This window comes from Rhincodon typus, chromosome 26, assembly GCF_021869965.1.
Source record: "Rhincodon typus isolate 14 chromosome 26, sRhiTyp1.1, whole genome shotgun sequence".
In the NCBI taxonomy this organism is placed as follows: domain Eukaryota; kingdom Metazoa; phylum Chordata; class Chondrichthyes; order Orectolobiformes; family Rhincodontidae; genus Rhincodon; species Rhincodon typus.
Genome location: NC_063357.1, coordinates 18,654,089 through 18,678,692, shown reverse-complemented (window position 1 = coordinate 18,678,692; position 24,604 = coordinate 18,654,089). Strand labels below are relative to the sequence as shown.

At 42.3% G+C, this 24,604-nt stretch overlaps 1 protein-coding gene across 3 annotated transcripts in view; it reads right to left on the bottom strand.

Annotated features, from left to right (window-relative positions):
- acaca (acetyl-CoA carboxylase alpha) overlaps positions 1-24,293 on the bottom strand; it is a 269,320-nt gene extending 245,027 nt beyond the window's left edge. The window contains exons 1-3 of one of the 3 annotated variants that reach the window (XM_048612563.1): positions 24,142-24,293; positions 21,586-21,860; positions 803-935 (exon numbers count right to left, since the gene is read on the bottom strand). In XM_048612563.1, coding sequence (XP_048468520.1) covers positions 803-935; positions 21,586-21,860; positions 24,142-24,258 — 525 coding nt within the window. In that variant the 5' untranslated portion in view covers positions 24,259-24,293. Of the gene's footprint in view, positions 1-802; positions 936-21,585; positions 21,880-24,141 lie in introns of all 3 variants that reach the window. The other 2 variants (XM_048612564.1, XM_048612565.1) reach the window with 2 other exon arrangements.
- Positions 24,294-24,604: the final 311 nt, after the last annotated feature.

Below are 24,604 nucleotides of genomic sequence, written 5' to 3'. Positions count from 1 at the left end.
GTTTAAGGGAGATATGCGTGGAAAGTTCTTTACGCAGAGGGTGGTGGGTGCCTGGAACGTGTTGCCAGCGGAGGTGGTAGAGGGAGCACGATAGCGTCATTTAAGATGTATTTAGACGATACATGAATGGGCAGGGAGCAGAGGGATACAGATCCTTGGAAAATAGGTGACAGGTTTAGATAGAGGATCTGGATCGGCGCAGGCTTGGAGGGCCGAAGGGCCTGTTCCTGTGCTGTAATTTTCTTTGTTCTTTGTTCTCTACTAGAGAAGTTCAGGATCATAAATTAACCACTTTTGTTGCCCTCACTTTCAAAAATTCAATTACATCGATCCCTGGGTCTTTCCATTCCTGCACCTCTTCCTTTAGGATTTTATTCTTTATTTTGTATCATCTCTCCTTATTGGTACAACACACTTTATTTTTCTTAATTAAATTTTATCTGCCACATTTCATCGTCCTGTCAATGTTCCCCTGAAGTCTACCACAACCTTCCTCACAGTTCACAATATTTACAAGTTCTGTAGCATCTGCAACTTCTGAAATGATGTTTTGTACACCCAAGTCTAGGTCTTTAACATAGATAAAGAGCTGCAGTGGCTCAATTACCAACCAACATATACCATCCTCTAGTGCACAGAACACCATTCACAACTGCTGTGTTTCATATGACTCAGTTAACTTTGAAGAGCATGAGGGATACTCCGAGCTGTTACTTGTTATTGGTCAGGCAACTCTGGTGTTTCCATAGGATAAAAGCCAGGCCACCCTCTCCCTGCTAGAAACAAAAAGGTATTTGCTTACCTTTTCAATAACTTTATTGCCTCCAAATCGAGTTACAAACTCAGCTGGTGAGGCTACCGTGAAATCCCTCTGTAACTCAAACTTCTTTCTGTCTCTTCCTTGCCTCATCAAGTGCAATCCTGACATGCTTGGCCTGTGGAGGTAAGAAGCAATTTTCAAGAACTGAACAGTTTGCTGGTGGCTGGTTGCCACTGTTTGGCTACTGTGGCTGAGACCATAACTTAAATTGCAAGGAAAAAGGGTCATTTGAAAAATAAAGAATATAAAAGTCTAGGTAGCAACAAGTCAATAGTGGGATAATCCTCAAATAAGTGACAATGTATTAAACTTTATCTTGCCCATATACATACAATTAGATTGGCTGGATTTTCCAGTACTACAAATTTAACTTGAGATCTTAATTTCAATACAAAAAAATTCTTGCAACATTATGCAAACAGTTGTTCTACAAAATGTCGAAACAAACTGCAGCAAAAGGAAATTTTATATGTTAACATTTTGGTTAATAAACAATTTCAAAACTTTAACAAGTTGTCAGCTCTAACAGGATTTTCTTGTAAGACTTAATGTAGTTGTGCAAATATTAAAACTGTAATGAATATTTTCTCTTCCGAAGATACAGTACAGATTTATGCTGAGGTGTGCATCTGCAATAGTCCTCAGCAAGATCATCACTACCACTCTTAATGCAAGTGATGAGACAATGACTCAACAGTGTTATTCAACTGGTGGTGCAACATGGCTGAACCCAATCACGGGTTCCACAAGACTGTTTTCCACATCTTTCAGCATTATACTCAAAAGTGTTTTTTCTGAGGGGTGACTCCTTGGAAAGACAATACTAATGGATCAAGTTAAAAAAAAACGAAGCTGCAACTTGGAAGTAAGACACTGATTTATGACTTTACAGCAATGTAGCTAACTTACTCATCTAATATGGTACTGCAAAACAGAAAAGGGCCAGCCACAATAACTGCTCGGTGGTAAGTTATATGGTCTCAATCAAGATCGCAGTAAAGGTGTCATAATTAACTCATTAGGAAAAATAAATCAATGAAGGTACCCACACCCAATTGCTATTTATTGACCTTGGTTGGAAGGTGCATGCACGGCAAGGATCATATTGAGAGGAATATCTGACAGAAATTATGCCTTCTGCAGTTGAACAGCCAATTAACACTTCCTGTCTGGGTTCCCACATGAAGTACAGTCATTTGAACAAGATCCCACTAACCGTCCTCTGACAGGAGGTTTAAGCTTTTGGGAGAAGAGTGGAGAAAGATTGTGCAGATTCTACTGGCTGCAGTTAGACATTCCGAAGAAAATATAATTTTGACAAGAAAGCCCTCCTCCACAGAATTTTAAAACAAAAATTACTGATCAGTGATTGATTAGGAGGAACTGCACCTTTGGTACAAGAGTGCTGCAGTGATCCAATATACTGAGGCCTCAGCCCTACTTTCTGGTAAATTTAAAACTGACAGTAATAGGCACACTTTCTCCTGCAAGGATTAAAACGTCACTCATTAGGCAATAGGCAGACTAACACTTCATATTTTTATTCCTTATCATCTACCAACCTCCGCAGTAAGTAGTATACCATTCTCCGGCTCACATCTCCAGAATCCTCCATGATCAGTGAGGAGAGTCACAGGCTGCTACACTGTAGAAAAACTGTGCGGGTTTTACTAGCTGCAATTAGACATCCCGAAGAGAATATATTTTGACAACAGAGCCCCCTTCCACAGAATTTATTCCTGCATGCCTGCACAAGCAGCTCTGTTTTGATAAGCAAACACATATTCTCTGGCTCTCATTCATACTCAGGCTCACAGGAATTGGCTACCACTGAGCACGATGACGCAGTCCAGTGCAATCTTGTCAGAGCTAAATGAGGCTGCTGACGCTGAAATGAATTATTGTATATAGCATTGTCAGAAAAAGTCAGCGTTCTGACATTTAACAGTTCAATTCCTACCCATGGGCTCCCTCACAAATTTCCCACCCTCACCCAGATCCTTTGGACTCATCCCAGTTTAAAACTGATGCAACAGCAGTACAAACCAGGCAGTGGGCAAAAACTGGTAATTTCTCTGGGTGGAGTACTTTGAAAAATTTAGCAGGAATGGTGGTGAGCGTAAGCAGGCAGTGCTCACCACACTTCTGCGGTGGTAAAACAGCTTCAACTTGAACTTGTATTTTTTTAAACTGCTTTAATGTAAGACACCATTTTAAAATGCATTGGAAGAGTAACTCAATGGATGCAGAATCTTTGTGGGTGATTGGGAGAGATGATTAAAAACTAACAGAATAAATAGGTTTTGAAAAGTGAAGAGGAGGCAGGTGAGCTGTGGGGCTTAGGGGAGACTTTCAGGGGATCAGACTGTGCTACCTGAAGGCTCTGCCCCATGGTGAAGGGCAGGATTATACAAGGGGGCTAAATGACATGACCAGAGAACAGGCCCCAAGAGGAGGCTACAGAAATAACCTGGGGTGTTGTTGCACGCTATGTCAAGGGCGATAAGAAGTGGAAGTTGTTGGATATCAAGGAGAAAAGAGCAGAAGTGAGCATGGCTTATTGCAGGCCAAGATATGAGCAGCTAGCATGCTCGTTTCCTAAAACTGATATTCAAACTGCATTGCAGGTGCACAGTTTTAGCTCCATTGACAACTATTTCAGAGTGATTCATTGAGACTGATAGAATATGCATGCTGTTGTGTTAAAAGTGCACAAATGTAGTAGGAGATGCAGGACCATCACAAACAGGATACCACTAAATTTGAACTCTAGCATGCCACCAATTCTAACCATTCCCAAGGCCAGTATCAGGGCCACTTTTGTTGGAGTACTACTTTAACAATGCAGTTTTTTTTTCCAAAAACATTTGTATTTTTAATAATATTTTTCATACTTTAACTTAGATTGTTATGACTTTGACTGAAGTATTGGATTCACGGAGATAAATTGGTCTGCAAATTGTTTTGCTGTACTACGGTTTTGGAGTAGATTTGTAGCTCGGGTTGTGGACATTGTGGTTGGTTGGCTCACCGAGCTGATTCATTGTTTTTCCGCAGACGTTTCATTATCCTGCTGGGGAACATAATCAGTGCAGCCTCCAATGAAGCTCTGTTGTGTCTTCCCGCCTGTTATTTGAACTCTGGAGTCCGTTGAGCTGGATTACCTCACTTTCGGTTTTCCTTCGCAGTGGAGTGTATATGGGGTCGAGTTCTATTTTGTTGATGGCTTTCTTCATGGAGTACCAGGCTTCTAGGAACTCCCGTGCTTGTCTCTGCTTTGCTTGTCCCAGGATATTGGTGTTGTCTCAGACAAATTGGTGGTTCTCCTTATCCACGTGGATAGAGATGAGCGAGTGTTGGCCCTGTCTTTTTGTAGCCAAGTGATGTTCATGTACCCTTGTTGTTAATTTCCTCCTTGTTTGTCCAATGTGATGTTTGTCATAATCTCTGCAGGGAATCTTGTATATGACATTGGTCCTGTCCATAGTGGGTAGTGGGTCTTTGGTTCAAGTGGGCAGTTGTCATAGGGTTGATTTGGGTTTGTGTGCTACTCTGATGCTCAGCGGTCATAGGAGTCTTGTGGTCAGTTCAGATGTGTTCCTTATGTAAAGGTATCGTGATGAGTGTGTTGGGGCGTGTAGTATCTTCCTGATGTCTTCGTGTAATAGGCATCTTCGGACCCAATTTTTCGGGTATCCATTGTCTTTGAATACCTGGAAGAGGTGCTCTTCTTCTTCTTCTCAGCATAGCTCTGTGCTGCTGCTGTGTGTTGTTGCCCGTTTAAATAATGTTCTCACGCAACTTCGTTTGCGCGTGTTACAATAGTTGCTGTTGAAATTCAGTACTTGGTCAGTGTGTGTGGCTTTCCTGTGTACCTTTGTTAGGAATTCCCCATTTGCCCTGCGCTCTACCATGACGAGCAGGAATGGGAGCGGTTTGTTTTTCTCCTCTTCTCTGGTGAATCTGATTCCGGTGAGGGTGTTGTTTATTAGTTCGTGAGTCTCCTCCAGTTTGGTCCATTTAATGATGACAAGGTGTCGTCCACGTAGCGTATCCATAGTTTTGGGTGGATTAGCGGAAGAGCTGTACTTTCAAGTCTCTGCATCACTGCTTCGGCTGTTAGTCCGGAAATAGGTGATCCCACGGGTGTCCCGTTGATCTGTTCGTATATTTGGGGTAGGCGATGGCATAGTATTGTTGCTGGACTGTTAACCCAGGGAGCCAGATAACGTTCTGGGGACATGGGTTCGAATCCCGCCATGGCAGATGGTGGAATTTGAATTCAATAAACATCTGGAATTAAGAATCTAATGATGTCCATGAAATCATTGCCGATTATCGGAAAAACCCATCTGGTTCACTAATGCCCTTCAGGGGAGGAAATCTGCCACCCTCACCTGGTCTGGCCTACATGTGACTCCAGATCCACAGCAATGTGGTTGATTCTCAACTGCCCTTTGAAATGGCCTAGCAAGCCATTCAGTTGTACCAATCGCTACAAAGACTCAAAGAAATAGAACTGGGTGGATCACCTGGCATCGACCTAGGCACCAGAAAAGACAATGGCAGAAACAGCCCTGTCGACCCTGCAAAGTCCTCCTCACTAACATTTGGGGGTTAATGCCAAAATTGGGAGAGCTGTCTCACAGATTAGTCAAGCAACAGCCTGACATAGTCATACTCACAGAATCATACCTTACAAACAATGTCCCAGATACCACCATCACCATCCCTGGATATGTCCTGTCTCACCGGCAGGACAGACCCAGCAAAGGGAGCAGCACAGTGGTATACTGTCGGGAGGGAGTCCTCAACATTGACTCCAGACCCCATGAAGTCTCATGGCTTCAAGTTAAACATGGGCAAGGAAAACTCCTGCTGATTACCACATACCGTCCTCCCTCAGCTGATTAATCCTCATCAATGTTGAGCAACACTTGGAGAAAGCACCAAGGATGGCAAGGGCACAAAATATACTCTGGGTGGGGGATTTCAATGACCACCACCAAGAGTGGCTCAGCAGCAGTACTACTGATCGAGCTGGTCGGGTCCTATAGGACATAACTGCTAGACTAGGTCTGCGGCAAGTGGTGAGGGAACCAACAAGAGGGAAAAACATACTTGGCCTCATCCTTACTAATCTACCAGCTGCAGTTGCATCTGTCCGTCCATGATAGTATCGATAAGAGTGACCATCGCACAGTCCTTGTGGAGACAAAGTCCCACCTTCACACCGAGAACAACCTCCATCGTGTTGTGTGGCACTATCACTGTGCTAAATGGAACAGACTTCGCACAGATCTAGCAACTCAAGACTGGTCATCCAGGAGGCGGTGTAGGCCATCAACAGCAGCAGAATTGTAGTCCAGCACAATCTGTAACCTCATGGGCTGGCATATCCCCCACTCAACCATTACCATCTAGCCAGGGGATCAACCCTGGTTCAATGGAGAGTGCAGGAGGGCATGCCAGGAGCAGCACCAGGCATACCTGAAGAGGAGATCTCAAACTAGTGAAGCCACCAAACAGGGCTACTTGCATGCCAAACAGCGAAAACAGCAAGTGATAGACAGAGCTAAGTGAGTTCACAACCCACGGATCAGATCTAAGATCTGCAGTCCTGCCACATCCAGTCGTGAATGGTGGTGGACAATTAAACGACTCACAGGAGGAGGAGGCTCCACAAATATCCCCATCCTCAATGACGGAAGAGCCCAGCACATCAGTGCAAAAGATAAGGCTGAAGCATTCGCAGCAATCTTCAGCCAGAAGTGCTGAGTGGATGATCCAACTCAGCCTCCTCCAGTGGTCCCCAGCATTACAGATACCAGTATTCAGCCAATTCGATTCACTCCACGTAATATCAAGAAACGGTTGGAGACACTGGATACTGCAAAGGCTACAGGCCCCGACAACATTCCGGCAATAGGACTGAAGACTTGTGGTCCAGAACTTGCCACTCCCCTAGCCAAGCTGTTCCAGTACAGTTACAACACTGGTATCTGCCCAACAATGTGGAAAATTGCCCAAGTATGTCCTGTACACAAAAAGCAGGACAAATCCAACCCGGCCAATTACCGCCCCATCAGTTTCCTCTCAATCATCAGTAAAGTGATGGAAGGTGTCATCAACAGTGCTATCAAGCAGCAACTGCTCAGAAGTAACCTGCTCAGCGATGCCCAGTTTGGGTTCTGCCAGGGACACTCAGCTCCTGATCTCATTACAGCCTTGGTTCAAACATGGACAAGACAGCTGAATTCCAGAAGTGAGGTGAAAAGTGACGGGCCTTGACATCAAGGCTGCATTCGACCAAGTATAGCACCATGGAGCCCTGGCAAAACTGGAATCAATGGGTATCAGGGGGCAAATGCTCCGATGATTGGAGTCATACTTGACATATAGAAAGATGGTCGTGGTTGTGGGAGGTCAATCATCCCAGCTCCAGGACATCTTTGCAGGAGTTCCTCAGGGTAGTGTCATAGGCCCAACCATCTTCAGCTGCTTCAGCAGTGACCTTCCCTCCATCATAAGGTCAGAATTGGGGTTGTTCGCCGATGACTGCACAATGTTCAGCACCATTCGCGACTCTTCAGATACTGAAGCAGTCCATGTTCACATGCAACAAGATCTGGACAATATCCAGGCTTGGGCTGACAAGTAGCAAGTGACATTCGTGCCACACAAATGCCAGGCTATGACCATCACCAATAAGAGACCATCTAACCACCGCCCCTTGACATTCAATGGTGTTATCATCGCTGAATCCCCCACTATCAACATCCTGGGGGTTACCATTGACCAGAAACTCAACTGGACTCACCACATTAACAGAGTGGCTACAAGAGCAGGCCAGAAGCTGGGAATACAGCGGCAAGTAACTCATCTCCTGACTCCTCAAAGCTTGTCCACCATCTACAAGGCACAAATCAGGAGTGCAATGGAATACTCCCCACTTGCCTGGACGAGTGTAGCCCCAACCACACTCAAGAAGCCTGACACCATCCAGGACAAAGCAGCCCACTTGATTGGCACTGCATCCATAAGCATCCACTCCCTCCACCACCGACGCTCAGTAGCAACAGTGTGTACTACAGAAATTCACCAAAAATCCTCAGACAGCATGTTCCAAACCCACGACCACTTCCATCTAGAAGGACAAGGGCAGCAGATATATGGGAACACCATCACCTCCAAGTTCCTCTCCAAGTCACTCACCATCCTGACTTGGAAACATATCGCCGTTCCTTCACTGTCGCTGGGTCAAAAACCTGGGATTCCCTCCCTAATAGCATTGTGGGTCAACCCACAGCAGGAGGACTGCAGCAGTTCAAAAAGGCTGCTCACCACCACCTTCTCAAGGGCAACCAGGGATGGGCAACAAATGCTGGCCAGCCAGCGACACCCACATCCCACAAATGAGTTTAAAAAAAAAAGCTCACACACCGTTGACAGCCATTTGGGTGAAATACTGGAGAACAATCAAATTAAAACATTCACACCTCAGCAACTAAGCTCTTTAGGCCAGATGGGGAAAATAAGTAAAAATGGTCCAGATAGCAAAACTAGTTTCCTACTCCTTGTTCCTCATCCAACAGCATAGTTCCTGATCTCTGCAGTGCCATTAAAGAAGGATTGCACTACTTTGAGAGAGAGGAAAGAAGAAGAAAAACTGAAAGAAAGAAAACAGACATTGGTGGAGCCCTGACATGCTTGGCCTGTGGATATAGGCAGATATCGGAAACAACCTGAAATGGCAAACAATGACAGAGACAGAGACAGAGACAGAGGCAGGCAGACAGACAGAGAGACAGAAGCCTACATGTATATGGACAAAATAAGAGCAGACCTATACACGTCAAATCATAACAAAAATAAACATTCGCATTTCAATACACAATCATCCTAATAGCAAGCCACTGGTTTATCTCGGGTACAACCGGTATTCCATATGATAGCAAATCTCTGCACATTATCCATCAATGTACAATGGCTATTTCAACTGTGGGAGAAGTCTAACATTTAGCAAAGAAAATAGAGCATTGTGCACTCCCACACCACTGGGGGCTTGAGACGGTGAAAACTTGTTCAAGTGCTTTAATCAGTCCATCGCAAGCAGTGGCTAGAGGTTTGAAGCTGTATCGTCACCTCTATGCTTAATTTGCCAAGTGAGAACATTAAGTACTAAATGAAAACCATACAAATCAGTGGAAAAATAATTGACAGATGACACAGCACTCAGGATGACTAGCCTATTATTTCACTACATATACATATAGAACTGGTTCAAGTAATTTATTTTCAATTAAGAAAACAAAAACACTGCTGACTGTATTGTTCAGATACTGAGTCTCTGCAGCTATAATAATATTCCTCAGCTGCTAATTTGACTGTTTATAGAAAATTACATGTTGGAGTAACTGCCTCACTATCTATCAGAAGAACTTGGTTAGAGGAAAAGGATATTGAAATCAAAGCAAAATAAGTGACAGCAAAAATACTTTCAAAGTTTAAAATTCCTTGCATTCAACTTCTGCTATGCAATATCAGATTGGAACATATGAAATTCCAATGTACTATTTTCACAACAGGTCTAAGTGTTCAATGTCTTAATAATATACCAATTGGCCTTTATTCCAGTGAGAGTTCAAACAGTAATGTCAACATGGTCTTGTACAGCATATTATCCCACAGCCAAGGTCCTAGCCTTACTGATACTACATGTGCACTTTCAGCCGATCTGCTGGGAAATCCAATTAACACATTTGTTTTTAAACACAGCATGGTCTCAGGTGTTTGGTACTTTTCAGCAAATCATTTTTAGTAGAAAAATAATACCATGTACCAAAAAAGAACAGAAACCTCTGTGTCTCACTTGCCATGCAACTATTTCTAATCATCACACAAATAGGGGGTACCACCACAAACTGGTGGCAATAGAAGGAACTATTTAAATGCAGTTGACAGGAATTGAAAAAAAAAATCCATATTCAGTAAACTGAATATCTACAATCATGTGACTGAATACCAAACAGGAAGCACATTTTCAGCAACAGCTTTAACTGTCTACAAAAAATATTCATTCACTATAGATCAACTGCTGTTTGCAAACCAAGTGAACAGAATGGAAGAACACTTTTGCAACAGATGCCAGATAATTAACCGACTGCCTAGTTGGCTACATAATTTGAATCATGCACTAGCTAATAATGTGGTTACTATGAAGAGACCAGTTAATGTAAAAAATGGTTCTTCCATGAGAAGAGGAAAATGGGAAGACTAGATTTATTGGAATTAAATTATTTCTGTAAAATCAAAAATTAGCTTCAACCGCAGTATATTTTCCTTTTAATTTGGTTGCTGAATTTTAATTTTTAATTTGAATTCTTGTTTAAACCTACTATTGTGTTGTATTGTTTAAACAGTTGAAATTGTGGCTCTGGATAATTGATGCTGTATTTAAAATGGACTGTCAATTATACAGCCACAGATTAAATCGAAGAACCTGAACTTGATAAACAGCAATACATCTTCCCCTACCCCACATATCCACTCAAAAAAAAAGTAACAGCAACATAACAAAACATACCTTCAATAATAACCGTGGTCCCTCAATTGACTCTGCCAGTCAACAATTTCTCAAAATGCATGCTGTGCCTCAGGTCAATACAGTTACGGCTAAGCTGTTTACTTCACCTTGCTTTACCATTCGGCAGACACCACATTACAATGCTACAGACTGCAGCCAATTAACACCAGAGTTGTTTCCAATTTGGTTTGGACCCTAGAGTTAATTTAGTTTAAATGAGAGTCTAAAGGCGGGTGCCAATAATGTTAGCCTTTTGTATTAACATTGATTATTTCAGTGAAATTATCAACTACAGAAATATTACACAAGAGAAATGCTTTGAAGCAATTTTTTTTCCCTCTGGCAGTTAAGAAATATTAACATTCTCTGTTCGCACTGGCAAGCTATCCTGGCTAGAAGAAAAGATCCATTTGCTCAATTGGGCCTGTTAACATCATTTTCTTCAAAAAAAAAAAAAAACACCAAATGGAGCTAGCACTTATACTTGCACTGAAAAATCAAAAATGATTCACAGATACAAAACAACTGTGAATTGGAGTCTGGGATTTTGAACCTCCCAGAATTTAACAATTTGGCAACATCACATACGCAATTATCCCTGGAAGTATGAGTTACTTTGAAAAACTTCATGTAACAAAACAGATTTAGTGGTTGACCGAAGTTTTAAGGAAAATCCTTATCCCCATCCAATGGGAATGAAGAGAAATTTCTGAGTCTATGTAAAGTGAACTAACAACAATTACCTCTCAATGCCTTAACAGAACAGACGGTCCTGTAGCTGGATCGCCAAGGGCAAATGGTAGCAATGTTACTGAACAAGAAATCCAGGCTAATGTTCCGGGGATATGGATTCAAATCCTATTACAACAGTGAAATTTGAACACAATAAAAAAAAAAATCTGGAATCAAAAGACTAATGGTGACAGTTGTAATCATTGGTGATTGTCGTAAAAATACATTGGGTTCAACAACAGTCTACCACTAGAGGGCATTGCTCTCTGTCATCTCTCTTCAAACAGCAGAGGCCCAGTTCATACAACTCCGTGAAGGGAAGCACATCTACAATCCTTCCATGTTCAGTTTACATGTGACTCCAGACCCAGAGCAATGAAAAGACTTCATGATCCACTCATTTTAATTAAAACCACTAGAAAGCTGAAAAAAGGAAGGAAACCAGAAAAAAAAACTCCCAGCATGGACCTAGCACCAGAAATGACAAAGGTAAAAACAACCCTGTCAATCGTGCAAAGTCATCTTTATCAAGGGATTGTGCCAAAATTGAGAGAGCTGTTCCACAGACCAATCATGTAACAGTACAACATTGTCCGTGATGTATGATTCTGTGAGATACACTATGTCCCAGCCAGCACCATCATCATCCCTGGATATGTCTTGTTCCACTGGAAGAACAGGCACATAAAAGGTTGGGGTACAGTGGCATACATTTGGGAAAGAGCTGCCCTGAGAGTGGTCAACATTGACTCCAGACCCCAAGAGGTCTCAAGAAATCAAATGATGCAGGGGGAAGAAAACTTCCCGACTTTCCTCTTCCTCAACCATCTCAGCCTCCTCCTGAGGTCCCCTGCATCCCAGGTGCAGTCTTCAGGCAATTTATTTATCAGGAGGACTGAATCAATGGAAGACACTGGATACTGAAAAAACTACGGGCCCTGACAACATTTTGATAATGTTACGCTCCAGAATGGGCCATTCCCCAAGCAAGCTATTCCCATACATCTACAACACTGACATTTAGCCAACAATGTGAAAAATTGCTCAGGCACATCCTGTGTACAAAAAGGAGTACAATTCTGACCTGGTCAACTACTGCTCCAGTCTACTCTAGATCAAAGTGATGTAATGGGTCCTCAATAGTGCTAACAAGCAGCTCTTGCTAAGGAATAACATGCTCACTGACACATAGTTTCTGTCCTAGCACGACCACTTGACTCCTGGCTTCATTAAAGCTTTAGACCTAACATGGACAAAAAGAAAAGATGAACTTCAAAGATGAGGTGAGAGCTACTGCCCTTGATTACAAGGAGCCCTAGGGAAACTACAGTCAATGGGAATCAAGGGGAAAACACTTCATTGATTGGAGTAATAACTTAACACAAAGAAAGATGGCTGTAGTTCTTGGAGATCAACCTTTAATCAACCTGTTCAGATATGTAATGATACACTTCTGGAGTAGGCAGGACTTGAACTCAGTCTTTCTAGCCCAGAGGTAGGGACACTAGCAATGCGTCAGAAGAGCCCTTTAGAGTTTCGAGGAGTAAAGTTGTACACACAATCATCTTTAGCTGCCTCATCAATGACCTTCCTCCCATCATACAGTCAGAAGTGGGAATGTTTGCTGATGGCTGCACCATGTTCGGCAACATTCCCGACTCCACAAATATTGAAACAGTGTCCGTATGCAGCAAGTACTGGAGGACATCCAGATATGAGCTGACAAGTGTAAATAACATTCAGGTTACACAAGTGTCAGACAGTGTCTAACAAGAGAGAGAGGCTCTAACCATTGTGTCTCAAGGTTCAATAGCGATAAAGACGGCAAATGGTATGTTGGCCTTCATTGCGACAGGTTTCAAGTACAGGAGCAGGGATGTATTGTAGCAGTTATACAGGGCCCTGTGAAGCCACACCTAGAATATTATGCGTAGTTTTAGTATTCAAGAGGCACCTAGATATAGCACTTGGGGTGAATGGGCTATCAATGGTTATGGGTAAAAAGCAAGATTAGGCTATTGAGTTGGATGATCAGCCATAATCGTGATGAATGGCAGAGCAGGCTTGAAGGGCAGAATGGCCTCCTGCTCCTACCTTCTATGTTTCTATGTTCCTATCGCCAAATCGCCTGCTCATCCCTGGGCTTTACAATAGACCAAAAAATGAGCTGGACCAGCCATATAAATACTGTGGCTACAATACAAAACAGAACTGCAACAGTGGCGTAATCAACTGCCTTCAAAAAAAAAGCCAAGAAAGACAAGGAAGGAGCATTTACATTTGTCATAATCTCAGATAGGATGTAATTTGTGATTTTGGTAAGAGCTGTTTTAGTACTCCACCAGGAGCTTTACAGGAAGCTGTCTGTCCTAGTAATTATTTACTGGAGGTTGTGTGTTTTAGGGCTAATTTACTGGGGGTTCTGTGTTCTAGGAATTATTCACAGGGATTGTGTTTTTATCAGGTGATTCAAATTGCCTCTGTTTTAGGGTTTGTTTAAAGGAGGTTCTGTGATCGAGGAATTGTTTACACGGGGCTCGGTTTTAGGGATTATTAGAGATTTTAGGAGCTAGTTCCCTGAATTAGAAGGGAGTCAAAAAAAAAACTCCTGACAGGTTCTTATTCACAACTGGTGTGCAGAAATTTCAGAAGGGCTCAGCTTTATACCCTTTCACTGCATGTCAACATTCATTGTTAAGACTTTTGTAGAAATAATTACACCGTGGGTACAATCCTGGTGGAGAGAGCCAGAACCTCGAAATGGATTTTCAAACAACAGGGAGAAAAAGTTAGCAAAAGAAGTTAACAGAAAAAATGGCTAGAAATTGAACCAGGCTGAAGCCTGTAGAGGGAGCATTGTAAACTTCCAAAGATAGCTCGTACAGTTTCACACGTTCCAACTATGTCTGCTGTTTGATAAAGCAGCTCAGAGGTTATAGCAGGAGATTCTGTTCAGGTTCATGACCTAGTTCAGCAAACATCCAGAGCTCTTTTGAACTTTGCGAGACAGATCGGATGATCAGATGTTGCATCACACTTTAAACTGGATGATCTGAAGAAAAGATTAGACCTGGCCTTAAGTAACCTCTGCTGACTATTATTAAAAAAGATTGTATGTCATAAAACTAATGACCCAGAGACAAGCTATATTTGCAGCATATCAAAGTTATTGATTCGAATGAGGAAAATTATTGCTCAAAGAGATTGAGGAGCAGCTTTACAGGCAAAATACAGAAGGTGCAAGAACTACACAGTAGTGATTAATAAGAGACTTCCCTATTGTAATATAAATTGGCATAATATCAGTACAGGATAAGTAGAGGAAGGAGTTCAAAGCTGCGTACAAGTAAATTTTATCAACATGCTTCCAGCTCAGTGTGGAAGGAGTAACAAATCGAACTCGGAGACTGAAGTAGAGAAAGTACAGTACCATTCAGAATATTTAGAGAATAGTGATCATGTTATCATCAGATTTAGAATAGATTACAAACAAAAACATGGTTCATTCAAATACAAACGTACTTAACTGGAGGAGGACTAACTTCAGCAAGTAGGAAATGCACACTGAATGGATCAAAGGTAATAGCCAAAACAGCACATTACCAATGGGAAAGAAGAAACAGTTGGGTATGAGCAGGAACATTTCCTGAAGTGGGTAAAAAGAATGCCATTTAAAGCTAGGGTACCTTGGATAACTCATGGTAAAGAGATTAAAATGAAAAGAAAAAGGAGGCTTATTTATAACAATTAGACAATCATATTACAATAGAGAACAAGGTTCCTCATTTCTAGTGAAGCCTGGTGCAAAGTATTCATTTCTTAAATTGAGCATGCCCTCTGCTGAATATAAACATACAGAGACAATCAAAATAAAGAAATAAAACACAAAGAGGAGTTCAAGAACAAATTAGGAGCTAACATATTTGGGGACCCAGAAGTACCATGGAACAAACAGAATATCTTGTCATCAAGGCAGAGATCGTGACCATGATACAAAATGAGAAATTTACATTTGTCTTCAGGATAACAATATAGTTCAAAGACAGGAAGCAGTGGAGATATTAAATAGGATAAAAATAATGGTGCACCTCCTGCCATTGCACTGGCAGAGGAAATCAGCACTGCTTGTGTCACTGACATGACCTGAAAGTCAGTGCTAATTCCACCCATATATGCATGCGCAATCCTGCTAGTGCCCAAGGAACCATCTGCACCTTTGCGCCACTTGTAGCTCCACTAAAGGTTCTACTCACCTATTTCACTCAACACCTTTAACACCCACCGCCGACACTTCAGCTCAACTCAGCTCCCCGACTCCCTGATCTGCTCTCCAGCTTGACCTTTCACTTTGCAGCCTGCTCACCACCCCACCAGCTACCTCACTGGGGTTGTCCTGTGGCTGGCCCTGCATGGCCTCTCTCTCACCCGCCACCTTTATCCACCATTCTCAGTGACAATGCACAGTGAGGTAGCATGGCAGCAAGTGATTGGGAGGAGCATGGATAAGTGTTTGGAATGGGGAATCCTAGAATTTTAACTAATTTAAAACAATTGAAAATGTATTGCTCTTATTCTTCAATACAGGAAACTCACTGCAGAGTCATTTGAAGTAATGTCTCAGCCACTGCGACCCACAGCCAGTGAGTTGTCCCCCTGCAGTTGCAATGACGATAATCACAACCAATGTACTGTGTATTATGTGAATGTACTATAGCCAACTTTGCAGACGACACAAAAATTGGTGAGAAGGCAAGCTAGGATGACACAATATGTCTACAGAGGGATATAGCCTGATTACGTGAGTGAGCAAAAACCTGGCAGCTGGAACACAATATGGGAACACATAAGGTCATACACTTCGGTAGGAAGAATTGAAGAGGTGAATATCATTTAAATAGGGAAAAACTGCAGAAAGCTGCAGCAAAGAGGGATTTTCACAAAAAAAGCTAGCATCCAAGTTCATCAGGTATTGGTGAAGGCAAGTGGAATGGTGACATTTATTTCAAAGGGAATAGACAATAAAAATAGGAAGTTTTGATTAATAGCACAATGAACTAGTTAGACAACAGATGGAGTACTGTTAACAGTTTTCATCCCCTTACCTAAGGAAACATGTACTAGCATTTAATGCAGTCCGGAGAAGGTTCACCAAATTGATCTTTGACATGGAGAGATTTTTTTGATAGAACTTATAGAATCCCTGCAGTGTGGAAACAGGCCTTTTGGCCCAACAAGTCCACAATGACCGACTGAAGGGCATCCCACTCAAATCCATCCCCTACCCTTTCCCTGTAACTCTACATTTCCCATAGCTAATGCACCGAACCTATACGTCCCTGAACATTCTGGGCAATTTAGCATGGCCAATCCACCTAATTTGCACATCTATGGACTGTGGGAGAAAACACAGAACACCCAGTGGAAACCCACGCAGACACATGGAGACAATGTGCAAACTCCACACAGACAGTCACCCGAGGGTGGAATTGAACCCGGGTCCCTGGCATGGTGAGGCAGCAGAGCTAACCACTGAGCCATCATACTTCATGCCTGGAGGCTGATGCCTCTGACCACTCAGCCATCCTCTTATGAGAAGAGTCGATTAGGTTGGGCTTGTACTCATTGCAGTTCAGAAAAATGAGAGGAGCCTTCATTGAAAATGTAAAGTTCTTAGACGGCTTGTCAGCATAGATGTGGAACTGTTACATGCCCTTGTGGGAAGAGTCTAGGACGAGAGGGCATAATGTCAGAATAAGCACATTTAAGACAGAGATGAGGAGGAGTTTTTTTCTGTGGAATTGTTTACTGCAGAGGGCTGTCGATGCTAGGTCATTAATTATATTCAGGGCTGAGATAAACAGATTTTTAATAATTTAGGGAATCAAGGGTTATGGGAATAAGGCAGGAAAGTGAAGTTCAGGATTATCAAATCTTATCAAATGGTCTCAGAGTGACAGAGTGGACTCGATGGATCAAATGATCTACTTCGGGTCCTATGTCTTATGGTCTAAGATTAAATTAAATGGATGTAAGTGTGTAGTCATCACTCAGTCCAGTTGGGATGTCCTCTAAGTTAATGTCCCTTGGGAGTGAAGATAAAAACTGTAGAGGCTCCAGCACATTCTTCCAATGCCTCTTGAATATGTGGGCAGTGCCAGAGAACTGGGAGGACATAAAAACATGACATTTCTGTTTTAAAAAAAAAAAAGTGGTAAACTCAAAACAGGTGAGTCAACCAAAAGTTCAAGTGTGAAGGTAACTTCTCAAGACAATAATCCCATCCTGAACAAATTAGTACTAGATAAAGTATAAGCTAAAAAATTAATGTCAGCAAGAATTTGTTAAAGGCACGTTCTACTTGACTAATGTCATATGGCCTCACCAATTGTTTTAACACTATTCCTTTCTCTGTCAATACATATAAAGTTACACAAGACCCTAGAAGCTAGCCTGAATATCTGGACATATCATTAAAGTGTGACAAACCCTTCCTTTGGATTAATGGCTTTTATTACTGAAATAATCACAAACTAGTTCCTACTGGACTTGTAGACTTCCCAGCTTCAGAGTAGAATTCAAAGAATAGATGTGGAGAAAACTCACTTTATCACAAGGAAATGCGATGGGTGTGTCATTATTGTGTGCCAATAGCTAATTTATCACAGACCACTTCCAATAACATTGAAAACAGATACTGCAGTCACATAATAAAAACCATGTTTGTGATAACAGACATTTTTGGGAGTAGCAGTAAAAAGAGCAACAGACCCAAACCAGCAAAGAAACAAGACTCTACTTAAAATCCTTCAAGAGACATAGAATCAGGAGCTGGCCTACTACCTAGCTATTTGAAGAACCAAACTAGTGATTCAACTGTTCCTCAACTAGTGTGAAGCCAAAGAAATCTGCTACTGCAATTAATCCATCCTCAAACTTCCTACTTCTATTTCTTCAGTGAATCAAAGAAGCGTAGGACAACATTTCAAGACTTCATCTCAAGAGAAGCAAGTGTGACAGTGATTGTTTTAGACTCTTAAGACCCAGGTGCATGCTGCCTTTTTGATAATCATCTTTTCTTAACTGTATGTCTATGTGACTGTGAAAGTGGATACTGAATACATCTTGGGTATTAAATATTATGTTTTATAAAAGGATAAACATTTCAGGAATCTTGCCAGTGTTCTTAATAGTAACAACCTCAGAGTTAAAATATTTTTTAAATCCCTTTAAAACACAACTATCTTTGGTCATTCAAGAAATGAAAAAAAAGAGAAACTATCCTACTTTGTCTCCTGTCTCTAACAGTAACTTGATCAAGTCATTTGTTTTAAATTTACTCATGAGACATGGCGTCACTGACTGGTCAGCACTTATTGCCCCAGTTGCCCTTGAGCAGGTGAACTGCTTGAAGTTCTTGAACTGTAGCCATCCATGTGCTGTGGGTTGATGCACAATGCCATTAGGGTTGAAATCCCAGAATTTTGATCCAGAGAGAGTAAAGGAACAGCAATATATTTCCAAGTCAGGATGGTGAGCAACTTGGAGGAGAACATGCAGATGGTGGTGTTCTCATGTATTTGGTGCTCTTGTCCTTCAAGATGGAAGTGGTTGTGGGTTTGGAAGGTGCTTCCTAAGGATCGTTGGTAAATTTCTCCAGTGCATCTTGTAGATAGTAGCAGCAGTGTGCACTGAGTGTATGCGGTGTCAATCAAGCAGGCTGTTTTGTCCTGAATGGTGGCTAGCTTCTTGAGTGTTGTTGAAGCTGCACTCATCCATCACAGTATCCATGCAGTATTCCATCACACTCCTGACTTGTGTCTTGTAGCTGGTGGACAGGCTCTGGGGAATCAGGAGGTGAGTCACTCACCACAATTACGGGATAAAAGCAACAGGGAAGTATGGATACAAAATTGACTACAGGACAGAAAGCAGAGTTGTAATGAACAGTTGCTTATTAGAGTGTGGGATGGCATATCAGGACCACTACGCTTTTTGACATGCATTAATCAACTGGACTTGGGCATGCTCAACATAATGTCAAAGAGTGCAGATGATACAAAGCTTGGAAATGCAGTAAACCACAAGAAAGATCAGAACAGACTTCAGGCGCAGATGGAGCGGGGGTAGACTAGTGAATTGTTTAAGTACATGACAGGTGAAATTTGACACAGAAGCGTGAAGTGGTGCATTTTGGCAATAGAAAAGAGAGGCAATGTGAACTAAACAGTGTAGGTTTAAATCATTTGCAGGACAGAGACCTTTTGGGTTGTATATACCTTAAAGGGAACAGGGACAAGTTAAGAAGGCTATTAAGAATCATATATGATCCTTAGCTTTATTAATAGAGGATTAGATTTCAATATTTAGGAAGTTATGTGAAGCCTTATACTAGTGAGCGCTCAGTTGAACCATGTGTTCATCTCTGGATGACACACTTTAGCACAAGTATAATGACCTTAGAGAAAGTGTAGAAGAGATTCACTAAAATGGTATCAGAGATGAGGGACTCCAGTTTCAACAAGGGACTGGAGTAGCTAAGATTGCTCACCTTGGAGAAGATTATAGAGAAATGTTTAAAATCATGAACGGTTTTGATGAAAGCAATAAGGAGAAACTGTTTCCAGTGGCAGAAGGACAGGGAACGAGAGGTGAGAGATTTAAAATGGTTGACAAAAGAACCCGAAGCAACACAAGGGAACTTTTTAAAGTAAACAGCGAGTTGTTGTAATCTGAAATTCACAATCTAAAGGTTGGTGGAATGAGATCCCAAATTAATATTTACAAAACTAATGGATGTAAAAAGTTTGTTTTTCAACCTGTTCAGAGGTGCTATTACACCCCTCTGGCACAGTTGGGACTTGAACCCTGGCCTCCCAGTCCAGGGGTAGAGGCACTACCTCTGTGCCATAATTTATGTGAAGGAAAAAGAAATTACTAAGCCTCAGGAAGAACAGAGGAGTTGGATCAATTGAACCGCTCTACTAGAAGCAACTCAGGCCTCCTTTCGTGCCAGATTCTATCATAGTGAGACATATAAGGAAATAAAAGCTGATATTTCACCTTGGTTTTTGAATATTTCTTCCCATTCCCATTCCCATTCTGTATGTAGGATCTGGCACATACTTCATTGTAGGCAATTAGCTGCTCTGTTATTAACCATTCCAATCAGTAAAGGAATGTAGCATAATTTATGCAAACATCCCCTGGATTTATCCCAAGGAACACTGTAATTAAATTATACACTGTGACATTTCATTGGTTTAGGTGCACAGCAATGCTATTTAGTCCAATCTAATTGGCTCCAATAATTTTACTCCCTACTACAAACCACACTCCCACCACTACACTGCACCTCCCCATTGCCCTGCCGATTTGTTCCCCCAAAAATCTTAACACAGTGGAATACACAGACCAGCTCCCTGAATAGATACAGGCGCTGATGTTTCATGCAAGTCATGATGCAGCATAGAAAATTAATGCCAGCAGTCTATTCAGAGAAGTCAAGTTGAGCACTATCCAAGAATCATTTCACATTCATACTGTGCATCATAATGCACACATGTGCACCCGCACAAATTTCAAGAAGAAGAATTAAACTGAGCTAATTCTATTTTCCTTTTTTCTAAGCCGGGTCTCTCAGGTCAACTACAAATTTGGCACTGCTGACCTGGCTGAAATCACTTAACTCAGCAAAGGCCAGGGTTGGCAGCTGTAGCTGTCCGGCAACTAAAATTAGGTAAACTGGAATACCAGGGGAAATTCCCAAAATTAGGTGGACAAAGACAAAATAGCTCATTCAAAATTCTGCCACTAAATATCGTGACTAGAAGGGACACTGATGAGCCTGTGGCAAGGAGACAACACTTTTCAAACGAGCCACTGGGTGAAAATTTCTCCTTAGCAGTTACGGAAACAAAAATATCTCGTTCCCACATCTCCTTTAAAATTGCTCCATTTAGTTTACATTGTCTCTCTTTCTAACAACCAAAATGTATCATGTCAAACTTCAGTGTTTAATTTATCTGCCATGCACTTAATCAATATACCAGGCTGTCTATATCCTCCTGAAGTGTGTACATAACTCCATCATTGTTTACTGCAGTTTCTAGCTTTGTAGTCATCTCCAAACTTTTACATTATGTTCTATACACCTAAACAGATTCCCCAACAGATTAAAATGGAAAAAAGATACTGTATTTTACCAGAATCTTTATTCTCTGAAGTAAAATGCAATGTTCAGTAGTTATTCCTGTATTGCAAAGGGTTAAAACACTTAACTCCTTGCTGAAAACAAGAAAATATACAGGCAGCAAGGTCGTAATACCTAAAATCTTGATTACAGCAACTGGCTCTATAGGCAAGGGAATGATACAATACCATGCCTCAAAATCAAAATGGAGCAAAGCATTTCACATGACATTAGAGACAACATTTATTCTGACATTACCTCATCTGTACTGCAAGGCCATCATGGCTCAGACCCAGGTCAGACAAGCTGTCGGAGTTTACAGAGGAGGGTGATAATGATCGTTCCTTGTCTTCCAAAATGTCTGATTTGATGCTGCTCGCTCCAATCTCATCCTCAGAGTTGTCCTCGGACACAGAGCCGATGATGAACTTGGAGTGCTGGCAGATCGGCTGCAGATCTGGAAGCGTGGCTGCTGGATCCTGATCTGACATTGCTGCTGCAAACAATGTGCACTGCACAGGCAGAAACCAGGGCTGAAACAGGACAGAAAAACTACAAGCACAAACAGAGGTAAAACTTTAACGAAGAGAATGGCAATGATGGTCTACTTATTGCAAAATGAGGCTTAAGCAAGAATCTTTCTGTCACTCTGCCATTCTGCAATTTAGATCGGCTGAACATGTATGCAATTCAGTAACTTCCACCACTCAGGCATGGATCTTTACCTTAAAAATCCAAGTCTTTGCTACAATGTAGAGAAATGTCACAAGGTGCTTCACAGAGGCATCAAAAGATGAAAGGCAGGCATTGAGCTAAAGGATGCACTAAAAGATGTTCAAAAGAGGTGGGTGCCTAAAGCAAGTTTGAAATAAAGAAAGGAGATGGAGAAAGAGAGGGGTTTGGAGAGAACATTTCAGGGATCAGGAAACAGACAGCAAAAGGCAGATTCCAGCAGAGATGGAGTGAAGAGAAAGACCACGCAGGCATAGCCATTATAAGACAACCCATCTGGGAACAGAAGGGCAGGGAAGCTGCAGGATTTGGGCAGATTATGCAGATGGGCGAAGAAAGTGGTCATAAATGGAGTTAAGTCCAAGGACAATAATAATAAATTCAAGGTTTTACGGAACTGGGAACCAAAGCAAATTAGCAAGAGGTGAGTGGGATGGTCCAGTCTAGGATGCAGGCAGCAGAGATTGAATGGGCTGAAGTTAACTGAAGTGGAAGATGAGAGGTCAACCAGGAGAGAAGAGCTAAATCTGGAGATGGTAAAAGGCATTGAAGAGGATTGCAACAGGGCCAAGGGAGGGATAGAAGCAATGTATTGCAGAGGTAGAAGCGCAGCGAAGCATACATTCAAGACACAATGGTGAAAGTGTTGGTAAGATAGGGAGAAATCCAACAGTTAGTGAACGTTCAACAAAGTTGCTGGAAAAGCTCAGCAGGTCTGGCAGCATGAAATAGACAGAGTTCTGAGGAAGGTCACTGGACCTGAAACGTTAACTCTGTTTTTTCCTTCACAGATGCTGCCAGACCTGCTGAGCTTTTCCAGCAACTTTGTTTTTGTTCCTGATTTACAGCATGTGCAGTTCTTTCAGTTTTTTTTAGTTAATGAACGTTTTGTTTTAACTCTGTCACAGGTATACAAATAGTCATTTGGTAGTACAAAATTCTTCAGAATTGCTGGGAAAAAAAGATATATTTCATCAAAGCTTTTTGTCTTGTACTTGTCAGGACATTTTGCAAAAATAAAATTCAAAAGGAGTCAAACCGATATTCATAATACGAGAAATGAGTACTGACTGGTTAGTAACTAGGAATTTTTAAACAGTCTGTCCCTTCCACATTCTTGCACTTGTTGCAATTGAGCAAAGTGGCAGGGGTCCCACCTGCTTTTCTAATTTAGCTGCAATTCAGCAATCAAAAGAAAACTGAATGTAGCAACAACAAAAAATAAAATCCCTTCCAAAGTTGAGTTGGTGTTGTGCTAGACAATGGCACAGCCTGGAATCAATGTTAAATGTTCAATCGCTGACTGTATACCACCCACAGCAATCCTGAATCGCTCAAAGACACTGCTAATTAGATCCAGGAGCTTTTTGTTCCCACTAACGCGTTCCGTGCTCAATCTAAATCTAAATCTGTCGTTCCTAGGAATAATTCAACTGCCGTACACAGCGTAAGTATATAGGAAGTACACACAGCCAGTTGCGTTTTGTGAAAAAGCAAACAGCTTATCTGATGGAAATTAAGGCGACAACGACCCCAGTGAGTTGCAGTCACACCACGGTTTTAAAGTGTCTGGGCCAGATGCCGGTTGAAAAATCAAGATGAGGCACCACGTGTCTTCCCAGAACCATTTTCCATGAAACATGGTTCCTGAAATCACTCGGGCATCCGTTTAGATCCCAAGAGGGGGATATAAACTAACATGTGAAGAAAGATTCAGCTGCTCAGTCCCAAGGACCAGTAAACTGGCATTGCCCAGGCCTCACCCACTCCCTCAGCCTGTGCCCAAGTGGAGTCTGGCTTCCTCCTCCGTCTATGAACTGGATCTCATCCATTTTAAGGGATCCAGACTTGAGAGGGGAACAAGGAAGGAGCATCAACGCCATCGTGCACCTGCAGCCCCGGGCACATCCCCACTCGCTGAAGCAAGGACACCGACATCGATAAACTGGATCCCCGGTCACTCTGCCTCCCATTTCCTTTTAAACCGCCTCAAACTCGATAATCTCCGGCACTCACTGACTCCTCAAGTTGAAGGATGCTACAGGCGGCCCCAGAGCAGGAGAAGCCACCGCCGCTACTCACCCGGCTTAAACAATCCGCCAAGGAATTCTGAATTTGACAGGGAATCGCCGTCCAGGCCGCTCGGTTTCTCAGGATGATTAGGGGAGGGGATGGCGGTTCCTCCGGTGACAGCAGCATCAGCCGGTGGCGTGATTCTGAGGTTACTGTCGGTCATTCACCTCCGACCCCGCCACGGCCAAGCCCGCACCGCCCCTTCGCCGTCTGCGCCATCCCATTGGCTCATTGCAGGTCCAGCCTTCCCGCCGCGCGGCGGAGTGCGACCAATGGTGTGCCATCGCGATGAAGACGGCGTTACGTCACAATCGAACCATAAGGGTCGGAACGGAACTGGTTCTGTGGGAGAGGGGTGTTTGGAGAGTCTAAGAGATAGGGAAGTGTATCTGGAGTCTGTGAATAGGATGGAAGAGATTGAGACGGGCATTCGGAGAGTATGAATTGGGAAGAGACAGGGAAAGGTGTATGG